The following is a 22,190-nucleotide window of genomic DNA, read 5'->3' as shown; positions in this document are numbered from 1 at the left end:
TCACAGACTTCACTTTTGTGGTCTGATGACATTGGCTAACATACGTTTAGCAGCTGAAGCTTTTTGAATAATGATAAGGCCCAGCATCTGAGAGGACTTACCATTCTGACAGTTCTAAGGCATCCCTTCCTCTTCAAAACTAGCAACCATGGTGGCTGTTCTGGCTTTGGTGTCCCTTCCCCGGCAGCAGTAGATTACATTATGCATTTATCCACAAGAATCAACAGCTCCCAGTGAAGCAAAGAGCTACCCCTGAGTGGTAGAACCTGCTAGTCTGGACCAGCTGGAAGGTTACAAGCATGAGAGACACAAAGGGAAAGGTACTAGTTTCTGAGCCTGAATGAAAAAACAGACCCAGCTTTGAACCCCTAACTGTCCCAAAGGTGTTTCCTAGGAATTTAGCAGCAGAGAGTCCCTTTTCCTCTCCCGCAGCACGTATATTGTCCCATCAAGACTTCTAATTTGGTGGAGCTTGAGTTCACACACATTTCCCTCCCCTTTCTTTTCTGCAGGTCAGAGGAGAAACATTGGTATTTGAGGCAAAAGGTTTCAATTTCCCCCAGTGAGTAAACTCTTTAGATATAAAATTTATTTAATCATAAAGGATTTATCTTTCTTCAACACAAATGCACACATTAAAAGTAAAAAAAAAAATAGAGACATATATTTACACAAATTAGAAACTACAGTCTTAGGTCCTGGATTAGGGGTCTAGAGGATGGACAGCAGGAGCAACTGGAGGATGGCCTCTCATCTGTTCCAGGTGTCCTGTGGTCATCTCTCTGGTCAAGGTGGGTAGACCAGGAGGGGAAGGGGCACAGCTACAGTTTGATGGCAGAGTTACTAGCAAATTGTGATCATGAGACCCCTCTACAGATAGTTTCTGATGATTACCAGGGATGACAGGAGATGCTGTTGTAGATGGAACTGGAGTGATTGGGGCTGAGTAAGTCAAGGGCTGTACTCCATGCTGGAGGAAAAGAATGACACCAATGCTGGTTCCAGTGCCTAAAGGACCATGGCTAAAGGAGATGGTACCTGGGGAACTGAGAGGGGGATTGCAAATTGGAGTAGTGTGGATCCAAGTGAGGTTCATAGCTGGCCATTCGGTGAGGTGCCAAGACTGCTTTGGTTTTAATACTAGCTGTCCTAGCTGTGACTGGTCCATCTTTTCCATGGAAGGTGCAGGAGAGGAAGCAGCTGGATAACTGTGGTGGCTTGGAAAATACTAGGGAGGGGGAAGAAAAGAGAAAAAATTTACGTGAGAAAGCTTTCAAATTAATTCCACCTGGCTGCTTAGATCTTGGTTTTCCTTGGGAACTCTGTAATGCTAACATACCTTGCTTTATGCAATAGATAATTTCCTGCCAGGCCATGAATAAGTAAAAGTTTTAGTAACCAAATTCTTGAAGGCCTACTATATATTCCACACCCTATATAGCACTGGCTATTCAGACATATAAGGGCTTAACCTGGTGGCTCAGTGGTAGAGAATCTGCCTGCCAATGCAGGAGATGCAGGTTTGATCTCTGGGTTGGGAAGATGCCCTGGAAAAGGAAATGGCAACCAACTCTAGTATTCTTGCCTGGCAAACCCATGGACAGAGGAGCTTGTCCAGCTACAGTCCAGACACGACTTAGCAACTAAACAACAATTCAGACATATACAAAATAAAACTAACAGTCTCACAAATTTTCACTCTTTATAAACAAATTCATTTTAGAACGTCTTTCTGACGTTTTTAATTGGAATCATCATTTCCCAATATCTTTAAGTTCTAATTTTCTATGTTGAGTTCCTTAAGAACTGCGACCATTCCTCAAAACCCATGTTTCCAGAGGGATACAAGGATCCTTGGGTAGGAATTAAAAAGAGAGGAAAAGCGGTTTAGGGGCAGCAGAGGAGAAAAGATTTTCATAGACAAGCTGTGGAATCTCCCTGCATGATTCATTTGGCCAGGTAAAAAGTCTTCTGTATCTATACAGAAAGCAGATAAGCTGCAAGATGCGGTATGGGTTAAACTCCATAGAGTTCTTAGAAATGACCCAAACAAAATGGAACCAAAAAACATCTAGAAATCAGACTATGAAGGAATACAGGCACTCTCTTCCTTGAAAAGAAACTTACTGAAAAGATGAAAAGACCCAGAAGAAAATGGGAGAGGGAGCCCCTTTCTGTATGTACACTTCATTTCTTTGGTTATTTCCCCACCTTTTCCTCAAATAACTTCTCACCTTGGTCAGCTGGTGCCTGCTACTACCCAATGATGACTTCTGGGCAGCTATATGAGGAAACCAAGTCTTTAACATTCCTTCCACCTGTAACAGAGTTCCTAGATAACGCTCTCTGTGAAGGAAAGTAAAAAAAAAAAAAAGGCCATTAGGTGTAAAAAAAGCCACAGAACAGGATTGGAAATACCACTTTATGAGAAGAGAAAAGAAGCAAAGAGGACTTACCCCATCTGTGGCTTCTTCAAAACTCCTAAGATACGCTGGATCCTGTCCATTGCCACGCTCTGCTGGAAAGTGCTCAATCCTGGGGTTAGGAGAGAGAAGATGAGATCAAGGATTGAGATTCAAGGATTTAGTAAGCGAAAGGAAAGACAGAAGGGAGTTAAAATCGATTCACCTAAGGAAATTGTCACAGGAGAAAACAGGAATCATCTAGGCCCCAAAGACTTAAGAGAAACACACATTTAAAACGCATGTGGAGACAGAGACAGATCTGAACCTAGCTCAAATGAATGCAACTAATCAGATAACTACCTCTCTCAAATCGACCCATCTTCAGCCCCTTCAGTAGGTCTGTGAGAGGGGGTATGAATCCTTGGAGCTCTTTACACTGTAGGGAAACAGGACAAATGGTATGAGAAGACCAAGAATTGCCCACACCAGTACTTATTTTTCCATCCGACCTGGGGGGTCCTTATCCATTCTCCTTTCGGGGTCCTTTCAACCAAATGAATACTAAGCCACTCTGGTCCCGTCTCCTTTTCCCAGCTTTCTCTTACCTTCTGAGCGAAGAGCAGGTCTCCTTCTGAGGTACAACCCTGGATGTTTATACAGGTCTCCAATTCACCATCTCTTGATCTTTTGACCCCAGATCCTGACATAGAAGAAGCCAAGCCCCGCTGTTCCAAGTGAGATGCTATATGTTGGTTACTGGAAACCTTGGGTCGTTGCCTGCAGCGGATAGGACCAGGGCTGGGCCGAGAACCTTCCTTCTGCCCAACAGTGTCTGGCTTGGGGCCATGAGCCCACTTGTCCTCCCCCTCACTATCGGAGGGGGAGCCAAAGTCACTGTTCACTGGGGAGGTGGAAAAAGAGGACGAAAGAGAGTAGGAAGAATAGGAAGAAACGCTAGATGGAGAATCCATAGGTTCAGAAGCAGGGTCTGGAGAGCAGCTCCCGGAGTACCCAAAGACCGGGACCTGCAACCGAAGAGCAAAGCGAGGGAGTCTGAAACCAGCATCTGACGACTGGGAAACGGACTGAGAGACTAGGGTGTACTGTATACGGTAATAACATCTCTTCTCTCCCTTCCCAATATTAATCTTGTCTCGGGCACAACAGAAAAAGTCATCTTCCCCACCTTCCCCGCCTCCACCAAGAACCTGGATTGCCTTTGTGCCCTCTGCGGAGCAGCTCTTAGCCTGACACAGACTGTTCTTTCTTCCCTCAGTTCAGAGTAAATGACATGATATGACCCCTTTCTCCGGTTCGCCTTTCTGGTCTCATCCTGACCCCGTAGCGAGCCTCTCTACCTGAGCTCACTCCACCAGCAAGCCAGAAATCTGCTGCACTTGAACCCACCTAGGGACCCTGTAGGAAACTCCCGCCTCTTCCCAACCTTTCTGATCGCCATCCCTGCGCCGGACCACTTCCAGTCGCACCTGCCACGTGATGCGAATTCTTGCTATACCAATATCTGCAACGAGTCCCTAGGCCCACTCCCACCGGGTCTGATACTCCCACCGGGTCTGATCCTCCCGCGCGGATCGCTCCCCGGCGTCAGAGTCTCCTCACCTGTGTCAGTCGGTTCAGTTCAGGCTGTCTGCAGCTCCTACCCAGACTCTCGAGTCTCGGCTACCCACCTCCGGCTCCCTCCCACTGGGTCCCGCCCCTTCCCCCTCCGGGACACGTGCAGCTCCGCACGTGCCTTCCCCCTGCTTACACAGACCTCGCACCCTCATTGGTTGTGTGCCCGGTGACACGTGACTCTCGTTATTGAAGTTCACATCCCATTTGCTACAGCATACAGGGGTTCGGCCAATAAAGCGGCTGTGGGGGGACGATTGGTTGGATGGTAAGTATTCTGTGCTCCGCCCCTACATGCGGCTAGCAAGGAGGACCCGGTGATGAGGAAAGGAGGAGGATGGAAAAAGTGGAAAAGAAGGGAGGGGAGAAAAAGGGCGGAGCCCGTGGCCTTAAATAGGATGGTGGTGTGCTGAAGCCGCGCGGCTGGAGTGTGCAGACTAGTAGTGTGATCTGAGGTGTGAGCCTTGCCGTGTGGGACTCTTGGTTCTTCCTTGGTAACCGACCCCTGTCCCCCCTCTTTCAGCGCCTCCGCTCACAAGTGCAGCACGTGGAACCCGTCAGCGACTTGCGTCTGCAACGTGTGTGAGAACATGGACGTGTGCCACTGTGTATCCGCCTCCTCCCCCCCTCCGCTCTCCGTGGCCCAGCCCTCGTGACTCCCCGGTCTCTGTTTCACTCTCCCCTCCTCCTCCTTATCCTACAAGTTGGGTGCCTCCTGCCCTGTTGGGTGAGGAGGGTGGGGACTTCTGCCGAGAACACCGCGTCCTCTCCCCGGCTCCCACTGGGGCGGCTCCTCCAGCCCTTTCCTTACATAACCCGCCACACACGTTACCAGCTCGGATGCCAGCCCGCCATCAATCTAGAGGTCAAAGCCCAGCCGGGTTGTTCCTGACTTCTACCCGGGTTCCTCAGGCCTTGTACCCTTAATTCTATTTTACTTAGCACAAGGAATGGGGAGGCGGGTAGGTCTCTGATTTCCTAGATTATGCCTTTGTTCAGCTTTAGTTTCTTCATTGGTCCTCTGGAGAAGATTTGAAGAAAGGAGGGTGGCAAAGTCCGGAGTTTACTATTCACTGCCCCTTGCAGTTTTTTTTTTTTTCTTTGCTGCACCACCGGGAGGCTTGCAGGATATCAGTTCCCCAACCAGGGGCTGAACCCGGGCAACAGCAGTGAAAGCTAGGAGTACTAACCACTAAGCAACCAGGGAACTCCCCTTGCAGTATTGAGAGCACTGTGAAGAGAAGGGGACGGGACTCAGGGACTGTGGGCTGATTAAAGCTATGACATTGAAGAGACCGCAAGGGGGCAGCCTAGTTCTGATTAGGGGCGCAAGGATAAAGGGGGGGGGGGGAAATTGTAAGTTTGTCCTTGCATGCCCTAATTACTAACTGAAAAAGGTACATATTTAGAGGCGGGGGTGGGGGTTGGGGGGGTAGGGGTGGGGAGAGTAAGTAAAAGAGGGTGTGAATTTTTAAAATCTAAGTAGCTTTTGATGGTTTATGTTTGTTTAACAACGTGCTTATTTTATAAAAAGGATAAAAGGGTTCTACTGCAACTTTCTCCAAGCATATTGTTTCAATACTGTATATGTTAAGGTAAAACGGTAGAATTAGAGGGAATTATAGGCTGTGAATAAACCTGTTTGTGGGTGCTTTTCTCTGTTCTTCCCAAAATTTAAGTTCCACCCCCCTCCCCACTGTCCTAATAATTCCCTCTAAGTCTGCTGTCACCTAACTCCACAGATGGTGACTGCAGCCATGAAATTAAAAGACGCTTATTGCCTGGAAGGAAAGTTATGACCAACCTAGATAGCACATTCAAAAGCAGAGATATTACTTTGCCAACAAAGGTCCGTCTAGTCAAGGCTATGGTTTTTCCAGTGGTCATGTATGGATGTGAGAGTTGGACTGTGAAGAAAGCTGAGCGCCAAAGAATTGATGCTTTTGAACTGTGGTGTTGGAGAAGACTCTTGAGAGTCCCTTGGACTGCAAGGAGATCCAACCAGTCCATCCTGAAGGAGACCAGTCCTGGGTCTTCACTGGAAGGACTGATGCTGAAGCTGAAACTCCAATACTTCACTACTCATGTGTAGAGTTGACTCATTGGAAGAGACGCTGATGCTGGGAGGGATTGGGGGCAGGAGGAGAAGGGGACGACAGAGGATGAGATGGCTGGATGGCATCACTGACTCGATGCACATAAGTTTGGGTGAACTCCGGGAGTTGGTGATGGACAGGGAGGCCTGGGATGCTGTGATTCATGGGGTCACAAAGAGTCGGACATGACTGAGCGGCTGAACTGAATTAAACTCCGTTTCTAAAATCCATCCTTCCCACATATCCTGGTGCTCTCTTCAGTGTTGTGGCTTTAGAACTGGCCCTCATAAAGGAGTAGAGAGTAACCAGATTACTTCATTTATTTATTTAATCTTCCACTCTCTTCTTCCCAAATCCCCATCAACGAGTCTTCCTTCTCCTAAAAAAAAGGTGGGGAGGAGGTGGTTTGCAGAAAATCAGGGTCAGGGGACTCAGGAAACCTTCCAGGTTCTCCCACCTCTATGGAAACTGCCCGGATTTTATATTTTGAGCTAGATTTCCTCATGACATCTATTAGATGTGTCCCCCTCCTTCTTTCCTTCCTTCTGCTAAACTTCGTGCCTCCTATTGTGGTTACCAACTTAAATTCCTTCCTTTCCTCCACTGTCTCTCCCCTACATTAGGGAACCATTCCTGCCCCTGCTTCTGAACTTCAGCCTTTCAACTCTGTCAGGTTGCAGGGCCCCTCCCATTTTGCCCTCTGGCACCTGCAGAACCTTAAACCAGACCAGGCTGAAACCAGCTCTGATTCCTCAAGGCAGACTGGAAATGGAGAAGTTTCTTGTCCCTTCCACCTGCTTCTGCTCTAGGAGGTCCTGAAATCATCCCAGTTCAGAAAAAGTAATGACTCTTATTACAAAAGCCTTTGCCTCAACATCTCCTAAACCTCCTTAACGTTAGATAAGCTTTTTCTAAATGTGATCCCTCTTCCTTTAAGCAGCTGAGAATTGACCAGGCTGGGAACACTAGCTGGAGATACTGGTAAAACTTCAAAACTCCCCCAAGGCCAGTGACTGCACTCTTACCTTTTACAGGAAATACATCATCCCCTGAACGAGGGCCCAGGACAGAAGGAGTGGACCAGGACTCTGCAGACCGGATACAGCGTCATTCAGATCTGGACTCTGCTAAAATACAGACATCCCCTCATAGTAGGCTAGTATCATCCTTCCCGCCACCCAGCTCCCACTCTGGAAAGATAACCACCTCTTTACGCCAACCTCTGTCTTCTTTCCTCTGAGCTTAGAGAAAGATCCAGCTCTCCTCCCCATCACTATAAGAAGTCCTTTCCCCTGTGCCTTTCAGCCATTCCTGACCATACTAGGGAGGCCTGACTCCATTCAGTGACATGTTTTTTGTTTCTTAACCTATGCACATGATGCTGTGCTAGGTGCCACATTAGTCACTCAGTAGTGTCCGACTGTGCAACCCCATCAACTATAGCCCGCCAAGCTCCTTGGAATTTTTAAGAATACTTGAGTAGATAATCATTCCCTTCTCCATAGGATCTTCCTGACCCACGGATTGAACCTGGGTCTCCTGCATTGCAGGCAGATTCTTTACTGTCTGAGGCACCAGGTTCAGGCACAGGTGCCATGTGTGCTAAGTCACTTCAGCTGGGTCTAACTCTTTGAGACACTATGAACTGTAGCCCACCAGGCTCTTCTGTCCATGGGATTTTCCAGGCAAGAATATTGGAATGGGTTGCTGTGCCCTTCTGCAGGGAATCTTCCTGTCCCAGGGAGACCCAAGCCTGGGTCTCCTGTGGCTCCTGCATTGCAGGCAGATTCTTTACCGTTGAGCCACTGGGGAAGCCCGCATAGGGGGATATAAATATGATTAAGATATCAGTCCTACCCTCACAGAGTTTACAATCTAAAGGGAGCCTGCTGCTGCCAAGTCGCTTCAGTTGTGTCCAACTCTGTGCGACCCCATAGACAGCAGCCCACCAGGTTCCTCTGTCCCTGGGATTCTCCCTGCAAGAATACTTAAGTGGGTTGCCATTTCCATCTCCAATGCATGCATGCATGTTAAGTCGCTTCAGTCGTGTCCGACTCTGAGCTACCCCATAGACGGCAGCCCACCAGGCTCCTCTGTCCACAGGATTCTTCAAGCAAGAATACTGGAGTGGGTTGCCATTTCCTTCTCCGAAAGGGAGCCTACTATATACTTTAAAATATTTATCTGCCCTTGTCAGTCATGAGCTTTCCATTCCTACCGATTCCTCCCATCTATGTACAACTGTATTCAGACTGCACTTTGGTTCTGTGGCCCTTTCTAGCTGTTGCTCCTCTCTTTCTCTCTTTGGCCACACCTCATGGCATGGGGGATCTTAGTTCCCCAGCCATAGATTGAACCCATGCCCCTGCATTGGAAGCATAGAGTCTTAACTGCTGGACTTTCAAGGAAGTCCTCTGCTTCTTTTTTCATTACCAGATTTCTCAGCTAGTTGGTCTATCCTCTCCCTCCACTTCCTCACAATATATTTCCTCTCTAATGCCACAGAAAGTAGTTTTTGGTACAACCACTCAGTTGAAACTGCTTTCTCTGTGGTTATCGATGACCTCCTTCTCCTTGGCTTATTGGTAGCTTTTGACTGATTATATTAAACTTTCTCTTCTAGACTCGATAATACAAATTTGGCTATCTACCTTCCTCTCCAATCAGTTTGTTTCCTTTTCCTTGGTTGATTCCTCTCTTACTAACTAAAGGCACAGTCATTGGCCTTTCTGTATTCTGTAAATACTGGATCTACTGAGCTTGTCTGCATTCATAACTTTGCACTTAGAGCTGGAGCACGGACTTAATTCAGCTACCTTTAGAACACCCTCATAGGCTGTGCAGAGAAGGCAATGGCATCCACTCCAGTACTCTTGCCTGGAGAATCCTATGGACAGAGGAGCCTGGTAGGCTGCTGTCCATGGAGTAGCTAAGAGTCGAACACGACTGAGCAACTTCACCTTCACTTTTCACTTTCATGCATTGGAGAAGGAAATGGCAACCCACTCCAATGCTCTTGCCTGGAGAATCCCAGGGACAGGGGAGCCTAGTGGGCTGCCGTCTATGGGGTCGCACAGAGTTGGCCATGACTGAAGCGACGTAGCAGCAGCCTCATAGGCTGTGACTGTAAATTCAACTTGGCCAATACCAAATTTATAACTTCCCCCCTAAATCACTCTGATCACTGTGATCTCTGATCACAGTTCCCATTTCAGTCAACCATTTTCCCAGATGCCCATATTTAAAACTTAAAGTTATTTTTAAAACTCAAGTTATTTTAACTCTCCTCTTATTTTTTGCCCATATGAAATTATCACTGAAGCAAGGCATTTTCTTCAGTGTTTATTTTTCTCTGCTCCATTAAAAATGCCACTTCTGGGGCTTTCCTAATGGCTCAGTGGCAAAGAATCCACCTGTCAATGCAGGAGACATGGGTTCGATCCCTGATCCGGGAAGATCGCACATGCCTTGGAGCAACTAAGCCCGTGGGCCACAACAATTGAGCCTGTGCTCAGGAGCCCAGGAGCTGCAACTACTGAAGCCTGCTTGCCCTAGAGCCTGTGCTCCGCAACAAGGGAAGCCACGGCAAGGAGAAGCCCTGGCAGCAATGAAGACTCAGCACAGCCAAGAATAAATAAATAAACAAACAAACGTAATGTCACTTCCCTCATCCAGACCTTTAATGGATGCAAATCTCATTAATTTCGCTCCAGTCCATTGCATCCTTCACACGACCAGATAAATCATTTTTCAAAAATACCACTTTCATTGTGCATTTAGCACATGGGAGAACATACTAGGCCCCCTATTGTTTATAAATCTGAAATTTACCTTGACACTTCAGACTCTGTAATTTGGCCCTGTGTTCCCATATGTGAAATTACCAAGCAAATACATGTAGCCTTGAACATTTTATTTGTTAATTTCCTATTGTTCCTTTTCATATACCATCTCCTTCAATCAACCTCAACCACTAAATATACCCTTCTTGTTCTATCCTCCTTGTCTGTGCAGCTCTTTCACTCTTGGAAGAACTAATCTTCCGAATTGCTTTCAACCTTTTACAACTTATTGCCAATCAAAAGCTCACCTATTCTTCAAAGAAGTTTCTCAAGCACAGTCATCTTCTGAGAGTCTTGCAGACAACTTCAACCTGTACTAATCTCTCTCCTTCCACCATCTAAAGCACTTGTTTGTTGTATGCTGTCAAATTTGTATGCAATTTAACACTGTTAAAAACCTTTTCATTTTGTTCCAAATGTTTCATAAGTGTAAACTTGAGTTTTATGAATACTTTGAGGACAATAACATCATAGATTTCTTTTTCATTAGCAGCAACATCCTTAGCAGCTTTACGCATAGGTTACAAAAACATGGTGGCCAAGTGGTAAAGAATCTGCCTGCCAATGCAGGAGACACAAGAGACACGGGTTCAATCCCTGGGTCGGGAAGATCCCTGGAGAAGGAAATGGCAGCCCACTCCAGTATTTCTTGCCTGGAAAATTCCATGGACAGAGGAGCCTGGCGGGCTGTAGTCCACGAAATCTAAAAGAGTTGGACATGACAGAGCACTAGACTCTGTATTTGTATATAAACACATTAAACACTATTAAACTGAAATTTAACTGCACCAACTCTTCTTCCCTGTGTTCTGTATTCAAGGTTAGCATTAAATCTCAGTGAAAGAAATGATGGCCAATCTGAGATGAACACCTGCGTTGTAGTACTAGTTATTTGGTTCCCCCATCCACCAAAGCTTCCCTCTGCTCCACATCACCAGTCTGGGGATCCATCCAGGGTAAGGGATGTCTGTCTCCCTCCCCCCTTAACCCCAGTCCACTCACTGGTTCCATTGTCACTGGTTTCTCTGTTACAGGCTTCTGATGGTCAGCGCGGTCTGTTTCATAACTAATGGTAGTCTCTGATGTTTCCACCTTATCATCCAACCTGTTCTGCCCTCCGTAGGATTAGGAAACAGAGTTATCATTGCCTCCATTCAACATCCTCATAGATTCTCTATTTAGATTTCTGTTTTACTTCACAACCTCTTCTCCCCTCCAACCCCTCATCCAAGACTTACACTCAGGGATCTTTCCTACTTCATGTTTGCATGGATTATGTACCCACCCTGTTCACCAGCTCCCTTAACTTGAGGACTGTTCCTCCCTTTCAGTGTCTTAGCAAACCTACTGCATTCTGGCTTCATCCCCAGCCGTGACTAACAAATTTGTTTCAGATTCACGACCTAGTTTCACTTCACCTAACTAGTTTTTATTCCTGTTCATTATTCACATTTCAACAATGTCTAGTTTCTTTTTAACTGCTACCTATCCTGATCCTCCTAGAAGATCATGTAGATGTCACTCACCACTGTGTTCTCTGACTCGAACATAGAGTAATCAACAGTGAAGTTCACACCAAAGTCATCTGGGGAGGAGAAAAAAAATAAGTAGTTACAAATCAGAAAGGTAGCACTAGATCCGGAAGAGAGAAGAGGAAGAAATTGTTCAGAATACTTCAGTTTGCTCAAGTTATAAAATTAACTGGTATAATATAATTCCACAAACTTAAGGGCTTCCCAGATGGCATAGTGGTAAAGAATCCAACTGCCAGTGCAGGGGATGCGGGAGACTTGGGTTCATCCCTGGGACAGGAGGATACCCTGGAGTGGGAAATGGCAACCAGGTCTAGTATTCTTGCCTGGAAAATTCCATGGACAGAGGAGCCTGATGGGCTGAAGTCCATGAGGTCGAAAAGAGTCAGACAGGACTGAGCGACTCAGCACTTGCACACAACAAACTCTAATGTTAAAAATGTTTGTGAATGTGTATGCATTTATATTTTCAACCTGATATCCAAAATCATGCACAGATTTGAAATTTTTCAAATTATTTCAACCAGTTTCTAAAGGATCACTAGTCTGAGAAATAACATCATGAGTTTGATGGCTTTTGCTCAGAGCCAAATTTCTCTCTGATCTAGTTATGCCATTGCAAAAGGAAAAGTCAGAGTCTCAGAACTGAGTTGCTCCCAAACCTCTCTCCAGCCTGTGAAGGATCAGAACCTTATATGTACTCACCATAGTTGGGGGTGATTGTGTAATAATAGATCACCTGATAATAGTCATCCTCCTCCAGTTCTTCTCCATCCTCATATTCTTGTCCTAGGATAAGGACTAGAGGTCAAGGGGCATCTGGAAAGCTTTAGCAACACAAGGACACCAGAGGTTGACCTCAGCTCTATCAGTATTCTTTGTTTCTGCCTCCCCTCTCTTATCTCCCTGCCTCTGTGCCTCTAAACCCTTCTCAGTCTTCCGGGCTCTTTAATGCTGACAAGGCCCATTACTCTGTGCCCTTTCAATCCGGGAATCCCCAGAACTGAAAATGGGTCGCTTCACATACTGGAACCCAAACGAAGCCTTAAAAACGTAGGAAGCAGAGAGACACCAGAAATTAAGACCTCCAAATCTACTCCTCAGTATTATGCTGCAGACCTACTGTATTTGTGAGAGATCTCTTACCAGTGTCCCTCACAATTAACTAATGCACGCGGCCTTAGGCTTTTGGACTTGGGCGTTAGTTCTCGTTTCAATGCTAACTAGCAGGATATCTCTGAAAAACACAGTTAACACCCACTTTCTTCAGATGAGTCAGATGGACTAAATGATCCATCTGCATTAGTTTTTCTTCCTTCCCAGGATTAAAAATATGTGGCTTTGACAGGACTGAGTCAGGAATTCTAGGCCTCCTGCTAGTTTTCTAAACTCCTTGAATGCGCTCTCTTAACCCCAAGCAGTGACACAACAGTCTGGAGGAAAAGGAAACAATGAGAGCACCTGGAAGACAGGGAACAAAGGAGGGAAGAAGCCAAGCTACTTCTGGGACGCTGTCACAGAAGGCAGCCAGTACTCAGTATTCTAAAGGTCACCCCTCCGGGTCTTTACTAATTCAAGGCTTTTTCTCCAGTTCTCCGGTAGAGAAGATACCCTGGCTTCCCTCGATAGTTTCAGGCTGCTCCACCTTCAAGGAGTCCGCCTCAGTCCACTCTCACTTCGTCCTTCTCATCTCACTCAAGTCTGTGATGATGGCGAGCTGAGTTCACTCTTGTTAGAACCTCCCCATGTCTGGGGCTCCATCCGCACCAGCTGCCTCTTCTTTGACAGGACTCTGCTCTCCTCCCCATTTCCTGTCTCTAATTTCCAGGTCTCCCTCTGCCCCTGACATCGAACCGATGGGAGAGTGTTGTCCCTCCTTACTGAACTGCACCTCCTGCCCTCTCATTTGCTTTTCTCCCACCGTGTATGGTTTCTCCCCATTTATGATTAGAAGACCTGGCTCAAAAGCCCAGGGAGAGACATGGACTTACCCAGGATGAGTGGCACAGCAAGAATGGCTACAAAGAGGACATCCATTCTGGATTCTGCTCTAGTGCCTTGTAAAAAGGAAGTTACAGCGTTTCCCACCAAACTTACCCCGCCTTCTGCCCTCCTCCAAAGCAGCGAAGGAGCTGCAGCAACTCTTCTCCCATGGGGGGAATTCCCGCCCACTTGCTGCCTGGCTAGGCCATCAGCTACTACCGGTGCAGTCCTCAGTCACAGCGGCCCAGATTAGAGAGACAGAGTGAATTTTGATGGGAACATGTTCACTGAGACTCCCTGGCCCTAGACCAGATCCAATCAGGCCACCTGCTGCCACTTTCTGAAACAAAACACACAAACGAAAAGCCAAACCAAACAACAACAAAAAACCCAGCTTACCGTGAAGTTTCCCCTCTCCCCTACTTTCCTTCCTTGTTCCCAGTCCTCACAAAAAGCTCACTCTCCCTCTCACTGTCCCTAACTGACTATCCTCTCCAGAACTGCCCTTCTCCCTGAGACTTCATCACAGTCTCTTTCTTCACAGTCAAAACATTCTGTGGAAGGGATAAGCAATTTTTTCTAGAGTGAGAACAGTCCCCTCCCTCTGTTTATCTCAGACTACGAAGTATGGGAGCAGTGTCAGCATCACCATCTGACTCTACAAGCACCTGCTGCATCGATTCTGATTTTAAAAAAAACAACAGAAACTTTCAGTCAAGACTAGTTCCTTCCTCTCTGCTAAGTACTGACCTCAACTCACCTCTTTCTCAAGTTTCTGCACACAGGATGGGAGAAGAAAGGAAGCAGGTACTCTTTCTCTGTGGTATATGCCACACCTCTTCTTCCCTTTCAGTCATTTGGTGTGTTCCCTTCCTCCTAGCCTACCGGAGTGGAGTTCACCTTATCCTTCTCTCTGCTTTTATACTTCCCATTCTCATTCCATTCAGTGTAGAAACATTTAGTGACATATTGCTGGGCACAGTGTGCTAGGCCTAGTCTGACAGGCAATTTAGGTTTCAGAGGCAAGGAAATAAGAAAAAAAAATTTTTTTAAAGGGAGTTCAGTTCAGTTCAGTCACTCAGTCGTGTCCAACTCTTTGCGGCCCCATGAATCACAGCACGCCAGGCCTCCCTGTCCATCAGCAACTCCCAGAGTTCACTCAAACTCATGTCCATTGAGTCAGTGATGCCATCCAGCCATCTCATCCTCTGTTGTCCCCTTCTTCTCCTGCCCCCAATCCCTCCCAGCATCAGAGTCTTTTCCAATGAGTCAACTCTTTGCATGAGGTGGCCAAAGTACTGGAGTTTCAGCTTTAGCATCATTCCTTCCAAAGAAATCCCAGGGCTGATCTCCTTTAGAATGGACTGGTTGGATCTCCTTGCAGTCCAAGGGACTCTCAAGAGTCTTCTCCAACACCACAGTTCAAAAGCATCAATTCTTCGGTGCTCAGCTTTCTTCACAGTCCAACTCTTGCATCCATACATGACCACTGGAAAAACCATAGCCTTGACTAAATGGACCTTTGTTGGCAAAGTAATGTCCCTGCTTTTGAATATGCTATCTAGGTTAATCGTAACTTTTCTTCCAAGGAGTAAGCGTCTTTTAATTTCATGGCTGCAGTCACCATCTGCAGTCATTTTGGAGCCCCCAAAAATAAAGTCTGACACTGTTTCCACTGTTCCCCTTCTATTTCCCATAAAGTGATGGGACCAGATGCCATAATCTTCGTTTTCTGAATGTTGAGCTTTAAGCCAACTTTTTCACTCTTCACACTTTTACTTTCATCAAGAGGCTTTTTAGTTCCTCTTTACTTTCTGCCATAAGGTTGGTGTCATCTGCATATCTGAGGTTATTGATATTTCTCCCTGCAATCTTGATTCCAGCTTGTGTTTCTTCCAGCCCAGCGTTTCTCATGATGTACCCTGCATAGAAGTTAAATAAGCAGGGTGACAATATACAGCCTTGAAGTACTCCTTTTCCTATGTGGAACCAGTTTATTGTTCCATGTTCAGTTCTAACTGTTGCTTCCTGACCTGCATTCAGGTTTCTCAAGAGTCAGGTCAGGTGGTCTGGTATTCCCATCTCTTTTAGAATTTTCTACAGTTTATTGTGGTCCACACAGTCAAAGGCTTTGGCATAGCCAATAAAGCAGAAATAGATGTTTTTCTGGAACTCTCTTGCTTTTTCGATGATCCAGTGGATGTTGGCAATTTGATCTCTGGTTCCTCTGCCTTTTCTAAATCCAGCTTGAACATCTGGAAGTTCATAGTTCATGTACTGTTGAAGCCTGGCTTGGAGAATTTTGAACATTACTTTGCTAGCGTGTGAGATGAGTGCAATTGTACAGGAGTCTGAGCATTCTTTGGCATTGCTTTTCTTTGGGATTGGAATGAAAACACCTTTTTCAGTCCTGTGGCCACTGCTGAGTTTTCCAAATTTGCTGGCATGTTGAGTGCAGCACTTTCACAGCATCATCTTTCATGATTTGAAATAGCTCAACTGGAATTCCATCACCTCCACTAGCTTTGTTCGTAGTGATGCTTCCTAAGGCCCACTTGACTTCACATTCTAGGATGTCTGGCTCTAGGTGAGTGTTCATACCATCGTGATTATCTTGGTTGTGAAGATCTTTTTTTGTACAGTTCTTCTGTGTATTCTTGCCACCTCTTCTTAATATCTTTTGCTTCTGTTAGGTCCATACCATTTCTGTCCTTTATGGAGGCCATCTTTGTATGAAATGTTCCCTTGGTATCTCTAATTTTCTTGAAGAGATCTCTAGTCTTTCCCATTCTGTTGTTTGCCTCTATTTCTTTGCATTGATCGCTGAGAAAGGCTTTCTTATCTCTTCTTGCTATTCTTTGGAACTCTGCATTCAGATGTTTATATTTTTCCTTTTCTCCTTTGCTTTTCGCTTCTCTTCTTTTCACAGCTATTTGTAAGGCCTCCCTAGACAGCCATTTTGCTTTTTTGCATTTCTTTTCCATGGGGATGGTCTTGATCCCTGTCCCCTGTACAATGTCACAAACCTCCGTCCATAGTTCATCAGGCACTCTATCTATCAGATCTAGTCCCTTAAATCTATTTCTCACTTCCACTGTATAATCATAAGAGATTTTATTTAGGTCATACCTGAATGGTCTAGTGACCATTTGTTCTAGTGACCATTTAAGGGAGTTAATAAACAAATAATAAATAAACAATAAAGGGAGTTAATGAACAAATAAACAATGGTCTAGTGACCATTTAAGAGAGTTAATAAAAATCTATTCAACATCTACCAGGAGCCAGGCACTATGCAAGTCTCCGTGGAAACACTAATGAACAAGATAGGTTTGGCACCTGTTCCTAAGTCAGAAGACGCTGTGATAACAGCTCAGAGGAGAGATGATGTCTTCTCCACATCTCTTCTGGATTGCTATGCTCAGAAGCAAAACAATATAGAGTCTTGAGCACCAACCAGGATGTTCTCATATAATTCTATATAATCTACTCCTTCAGCTGCTTTCCAGAATTTTCCAGAAAAAATGTAAAACTCTTATGTGGATATACATCTATGCATTGCCATAAATCATTTCCAGAAGGAAAGGAAGCCTGGCTCTCTTTGAACAATTTTTATAGTGTTTGGGGGGTACTTTGATAACTTTCTCAAAAGCAATGTTCCAGTTTTCCTCACCTTCCCATCCTGGCACTCTTTTGCCAAAATATCCTTCCTAAGGACTAACCCTACCCCCATCCAAATGAAGTACAGTACCCTCTTACATTTTAACTTTCTTTCTCTCTAAAATACATCCCTTGTGCCTTCCCTTCCCTTCCCCCAGTCTGAGGAAAAGACACCACTGATATTCATTTTCAGAAAATAAATAGAGGAAGTATGACATAAAGGGAACTGAGTAACTTTGGTGGTGTGGGGGGAGGGGGATAGTTTTCCTTCAACTCCACAGCTATAATTGCTTTTTACGAACAGCTTTAACTCCCAATTCTAACTCAAAATCCCCTCTAACCTACCTAACATTGCTATCCAGGCTCCTTTTATTTCTTTCTTATTCGCTTGTCATAACAGATGAAAGCTTCATTAGCGACACCGTATTGTATTTTTCCTACACTAGCCTGTTCAAAGCGCACCTACTTTTAAGTGTAACCTTCATTTCTTGGGCAGTATCTCCAGTTCATTTCCTCTCATTCAAGTAAGAACAATACCCGTCCCTATCTCCCGGCACCCTCTATCCTGTGATTTCTTTGTATTTGTTCTTTAGTTTCTAACAGGATCTTCCCCCTCTGCAGCTCTTCAAGAAAAGGTAGGATTGCTACCACCCTGCCCCATAAAATAACGAAAGGAAACAGCGACCAAAGCTGAACCGAACCGAACCAAGGAACCTGGGCAGGGCCCAGCCCGCTGCTTTAACCGGCAGGAGCCACTCCCAGGTCCGAGGTCCAGCGCAAGGAAAGCTGGACTACAACTCCCAGCAGGTCGTGAAGCCACGCCCCACCACGGCAGCTCCGCCCCCACGGATTCTCCCTCCATTGGCCTCCAGGGGGTGGGGATTAGATGGGAGGTGGCCATGAGGCTGCAAAGGGGTTTGTTCCCTCCTCGGCTTCCGTAGAGGAAGTCGCGCGGACTTGTGTCTGGGGTTTCGATATCCCCGCCTTCCCCGGGGGTCCGGGGGTGACATTGCACCGCGCCCCTCACGGGGTCGCGTCGCCACCCCACGCGGACACCCTAGCTGGCGTGCTCCTCCCCTTCCCCTCTCTTGGCCGGGTCTCCACCCCGCCCCCAGCTGCCCAGCCATGGGGGCCGCAGTGTTTTTTGGATGCACTTTTGTCGCTTTCGGCCCGGCCTTTGCGCTTTTCTTGATCACTGTGGCTGGAGACCCGCTTCGCGTCATCATCTTGGTCGCCGGGTGAGTTAGGGGGTTGGGGAGACGCGGAAGGACGCCGAAGAGTGAGATCCGAGAGGCGCTTGAGGACCTGGGGCGAGCCTGGGAACCTGAGTCTTGCTCCTGCTCAGTGCTGTCCGATTCTTTGGCGACCCTATGGACTGTAGCCCGCCAGGCTCTTCTGTCCATGAGATTTTCCAGGCGAGAATACTGGAGTGGGTTGCCGTACTGAAGATCCTACTTCAGGGAATCTTCCCTACCCAGGGATGGAAACCGCGTCTCCTGAGTCTGCTGCATTAGCAGGCGGATTCTTTACCACTGAGCCACCTGGGGCGCTCCAAGGGAAGCCTGAGTAGGGGGAGACAAGTTGGAGGTGAAGATTGGGAAGGGTCGAGTCAGGGATCTGATTGATTTGCCCTTTCCCGCAGTTGGTTTCCGCCTTGCAGGGATCGCACAGATTCCTCCTACACTCCTCCCGGCGACGTCAGAGGAGGCCCAGGGCCAAGACTAGTGAAGGGGCTGTGCTGACCTCACCCGTCCCTACGGGAGTATCCAGGAATGGATACCTCGCCCTCTCGTGCTCCTACACTCTGGCTTTCATAGCTCTGCAGACCCTTTAATCAGATTTCTAAGCCTTCCCCTGCATTCAGATCTCTACAAACTCCCTTGGTGGAGACACCTATCCTATCTCCTCCCTGTCTCCCTGGCCATCCGGAAGTCTAAGTTCCGCTTTTTACGCTGCAGCCTTGATTGGTTTCCCTCTGTGATTTCTCAGGATGCCCTCTATCCTTGCTTGTCTGATTGCCCTTGTCTTTCCTCAGGGCGTTTTTCTGGCTGGTCTCCCTGCTCCTGGCCTCTGTGGTCTGGTTCATCTTGGTCCATGTGACCGACCGGTCAGATGCCCGGCTACAGTATGGCCTTCTGATATTTGGTGCTGCAGTCTCCGTCCTTCTACAGGAGGTGTTCCGCTTTGCCTACTACAAGCTGCTTAAGTAAGAAGATGGGATGGTCTGGAGGGGAGAAGGGCAGAGGACTGAACTATAAATGGGGCAGCCCTGGGTGGTGGTTTGGACGAGGAAGCACTAAGGGGAGACGTTAGAGGGAAAGGAGATTCCTGCCCTCCCTCATGTTTCCCCTGTCCCACCCACCCCACCACACCCCAGGAAGGCAGATGAAGGGTTAGCATCGCTGAGTGAGGACGGAAGATCACCCATCTCCATCCGCCAGATGGCCTATGGTGAGCCAAGGGAGAGGGACTGGAGGAGGGAGTTGGACACTCGTCTCTCCCAGGGAACCCTCTAAACGTCCACTTGTCCTAAGTGGCTTCTTGTTTTTCTTCACACCTGACTTCCAAGGCTAGGTTGCCTGGAGGGAGAGAAGGTGGGGGGGAAATTGTGCCTGGGAATGGGGAGGGATCACTGGCAGTCAGGCTATAGTGATCTCTGGCATTGATGAGACCCTCCCTCCCCCCAGTTTCTGGTCTTTCCTTCGGTATCATCAGTGGTGTCTTCTCTGTTATCAATATTTTGGCTGATGCACTTGGGCCAGGTGTGGTTGGGATCCATGGAGACTCACCCTATTACTTCTTGACTTCAGGTAAGGTCCACTTTCTTTCTTGTCGTCCTGCCCCATCCATCCCTTAGCCCTGACCTGATTTACTGGCCCTCCCTGGGAGACTTCTTTGGCTCAGCATCTCAGGAGGCTGGGAGAAGACGAGGGATGTATCTCATCCCCATCTCCCCCCTGCAGCCTTTCTGACAGCAGCCATTATCCTGCTCCATACCTTTTGGGGAGTTGTGTTCTTTGATGCCTGTGAGAGGAGACGGTACTGGGCTTTGGGCCTGGTGGTTGGGAGTCACCTACTGACATCAGGACTGGTGAGTTGGGGACAGGGGCCTGAGTTAGAGAGAAAAGAACTTAATGGTGAGTGGGATGGAGGGGAAATACATCCTCACTTCTTAACGTTTAAAAATCTGTGTTGAGAGGAGGCAGAAAGGTGAGTCTTGAGACGTCTCTCACCTCAGCGTCAATTACATATCCTGCTCTGGGGATTCTCTGGGGAGGAGTTTGAATGGATTAATCAAACCATAATGCAGATGGCCTGAGGTGAGCAGGAATAGCAGAAACGTTTGGGGGAGCTGAAAATCACAAGATACTTACTGATGCTCTGAAGGACTGGGGGACTTGAGGGAGATCTCTGGGGAGGTTTGGGTCAAAGGCACAATGGGAATATAGGGATTAGAGGGAGAATCTAACTTCTTTTCTACTCTTCCCCCATCACCAGACATTCCTGAACCCCTGGTATGAGGCCAGCCTGCTGCCCATCTATGCAGTCACTGTTTCCATGGGGCTCTGGGCCTTCACCACAGCTGGAGGGTCCTTCCGAAGTATCCAGCGCAGTCTCTCGTGTAAGGACTGACTACCTGGACCGATCGCCTGACAGATCCCACCTGCCTGCCCAGTGCCCATGACTGAGCCCAGCCCCAGCCCGGTCCATTGCCCAGCATTCTCTGTCTCCTCGTCGGTCTGTTCCACCACCTTCAGGGTCTTGCTTTGTCCACTCGTGTGTGACCTTTAGTCTCTAGGCTTTACCAGGAGCAGTCTGGGTTCAGCCAGTCAGTGACTGGCGGGTTTGAATCTGCACTTGTCCCCACCATCTGGGGACCCCCCTTCCCCTTGTTGTCCAGGACTCCCCATGTGTCAGTGCTCTGCCCTCACCCTGCCCAAGACTCACCCCCCTTCCCCTCTGCAGGCCGACGGCAGGAGGACAGTCGGGTGATGGTGTATTCTGCCCTGCGCATCCCACCCGAGGACTGAGGGAACCTTGGGGGGGACCCCTGGGCCTGGGGTGCCCTCCTGATCTCCTCGCCCTGTATTTCTCCATCTCCAGTTCTGGACAGTGCAGGTGGCCAAGAAAAGGGACCTAGTTTAGCCATTGCCATGGAGATGAAGTCAATGGAGGTTCAAGGGTAGATGAGCTCTGAGTTTCCCAGTACCCCCTCCCCAGACTGGACATCTTGGTCTTTTTCTCAGGTCTGAGGGGAACTATTTTTGGTGTGATAAAGACCCCAAATTGCCTTTTTTTTTTTTGAGTTGGGGGAGGGAGGAGGTATGTTGGAATTCTTCTCCTAACCTCCTTGGACTGTATTTTCCCTCAACTTGCTCCTTATGACTGGGCTTATACCTGCCCAGCTTTCCCCTTGGTCCCAGGCTTTGGGGGAAAGGAAGGAAGTGCATGTTTGGGAACTGGTATTACTGGAACTAATGTTTTAACCTCCTTGACCACCAGCATCCCTCCTCTCCCCAAGGTGAAGTGGAGGGTGCTGCGGGGAGCTGGCCCACTCCAGAGTTGCAGTGCTCCTGGAGGAGTCAGCCTACCATGACATCACAGGGAAGGAGGGCAGATTTTTTTTCTAGTTTTTAATTGGGGTGTATGGGGGAGGGGAGGTTTTCTATAAACTGTATCATTTTCTGCTGAGGGTGGTGTATCCCATCCTTTTAATCGAGGTGTTTGTGATTTTGACTAATAAAAAGGACTTTATAATTGTGGGGGAACTTGGCTTTAAAAGGAGGGGATAACGTGTTAATGAGGTTTCTGTCCTCTCATGGCTCTTTTCCAACCTCCTTTCTAACCTGGCAATTTCTGGTTCCCTCCAAGGATAGCTTCGATGCGAGGGCAGGGAATCTGAACTCATGTCAGAAACTCTGGGTTAAGCATCTTCCAGAAGTGGATCTCCCCTCCTCCAGGACTGGAGTCAAAGGAGTTACTCACCCATGCTTCCGTTTGCCCACCTATGCCATCTGAGGCATTAAGCAACACTCCCAT

General features: G+C 47.4%; 3 protein-coding genes across 6 annotated transcripts; 1 reads left to right on the top strand and 2 right to left on the bottom strand.

The window, feature by feature from the left end:
• Positions 1–567: 567 nt before the first annotated feature.
• Positions 568–4,202, bottom strand: CIART (circadian associated repressor of transcription). Of its 3 annotated transcripts, none has more exons than XM_069574076.1 (6): positions 4,026–4,202; positions 3,011–3,430; positions 2,766–2,841; positions 2,457–2,535; positions 2,235–2,346; positions 568–1,228 (listed from the first exon to the last, which is right to left on the bottom strand). In XM_069574076.1, exons 2-6 carry the CDS (start codon positions 3,374–3,376, stop codon positions 704–706), a joined length of 1,158 nt encoding a protein of 385 aa, XP_069430177.1. In that variant the 5' UTR covers positions 3,377–3,430; positions 4,026–4,202; the 3' UTR covers positions 568–703. The 3 variants fall into 3 exon arrangements, with proteins under 3 accessions (XP_069430177.1, XP_069430184.1, XP_069430192.1); XM_069574083.1 differs by having other exon boundaries at positions 3,011–3,130; positions 4,026–4,129; XM_069574091.1 differs by lacking the exon at positions 4,026–4,202 and having other exon boundaries at positions 3,011–3,681.
• A 2,241-nt stretch (positions 4,203–6,443) lies between these two features.
• On the bottom strand, positions 6,444–14,152 carry C1H1orf54 (chromosome 1 C1orf54 homolog). 2 transcript variants are annotated; one of them, XM_069574155.1, is made up of 6 exons: positions 13,499–14,152; positions 12,213–12,296; positions 11,502–11,560; positions 10,978–11,085; positions 7,159–7,260; positions 6,444–6,512 (listed from the first exon to the last, which is right to left on the bottom strand). In XM_069574155.1, the coding sequence occupies exons 1-5, from the start codon at positions 13,542–13,544 to the stop codon at positions 7,162–7,164; spliced, it is 396 nt and encodes a 131-aa protein (XP_069430256.1). In that variant the 5' UTR covers positions 13,545–14,152; the 3' UTR covers positions 6,444–6,512; positions 7,159–7,161. The 2 variants fall into 2 exon arrangements, with proteins under 2 accessions (XP_069430256.1, XP_069430263.1); XM_069574162.1 differs by having other exon boundaries at positions 7,159–7,257; positions 13,499–14,033.
• Positions 14,153–18,013: 3,861 nt separating this feature from the next.
• Positions 18,014–21,908, top strand: APH1A (aph-1 homolog A, gamma-secretase subunit). Its single transcript, XM_069574143.1, has 7 exons — positions 18,014–18,388; positions 19,186–19,356; positions 19,528–19,601; positions 19,838–19,960; positions 20,114–20,241; positions 20,649–20,772; positions 21,117–21,908. The coding sequence occupies exons 1-7, from the start codon at positions 18,276–18,278 to the stop codon at positions 21,179–21,181; spliced, it is 798 nt and encodes a 265-aa protein (XP_069430244.1). The 5' UTR covers positions 18,014–18,275; the 3' UTR covers positions 21,182–21,908.
• Positions 21,909–22,190: the final 282 nt, after the last annotated feature.

Source organism: Ovis canadensis, chromosome 1 (assembly GCF_042477335.2).
Source record: "Ovis canadensis isolate MfBH-ARS-UI-01 breed Bighorn chromosome 1, ARS-UI_OviCan_v2, whole genome shotgun sequence".
Classification (NCBI taxonomy): domain Eukaryota; kingdom Metazoa; phylum Chordata; class Mammalia; order Artiodactyla; family Bovidae; genus Ovis; species Ovis canadensis.
The sequence above is the reverse complement of the archived record's forward strand: the minus strand, read 5'-3'. Positions and strand labels throughout refer to the sequence as shown.

Bases quoted from the DNA above. Each gene is read 5' to 3' on its own strand.
- CIART (XM_069574076.1), bottom strand. From the start codon at position 3,376: ATGGATTCTCCATCTAGCGTTTCTTCCTATTCTTCCTACTCTCTTTCG. The intron at 2,842-3,010 runs GTAAGAGAAAGC...GTTTCCCTACAG, and splicing joins ACCTGCTCTTCGCTCAGAAG to TGTAAAGAGCTCCAAGGATT. The intron at 2,536-2,765 runs GTAGTTATCTGA...TCCTAACCCCAG, and splicing joins GATGGGTCGATTTGAGAGAG to GATTGAGCACTTTCCAGCAG.
- APH1A (XM_069574143.1), top strand. From the start codon at position 18,276: ATGGGGGCCGCAGTGTTTTTTGGATGCACTTTTGTCGCTTTCGGCCCG. The intron at 19,961-20,113 runs GTAAGGTCCACT...TCCCCCCTGCAG, and splicing joins CTATTACTTCTTGACTTCAG to CCTTTCTGACAGCAGCCATT. The intron at 20,773-21,116 runs GTAAGGACTGAC...TCCCCTCTGCAG, and splicing joins TATCCAGCGCAGTCTCTCGT to GCCGACGGCAGGAGGACAGT.
- C1H1orf54 (XM_069574155.1), bottom strand. From the start codon at position 13,544: ATGGATGTCCTCTTTGTAGCCATTCTTGCTGTGCCACTCATCCTGG. The intron at 11,561-12,212 runs GTGAGTACATAT...TCTCCTCCCCAG, and splicing joins CACAATCACCCCCAACTATG to ATGACTTTGGTGTGAACTTC. The intron at 11,086-11,501 runs GTGAGTGACATC...TACGGAGGGCAG, and splicing joins TCGAGTCAGAGAACACAGTG to AACAGGTTGGATGATAAGGT.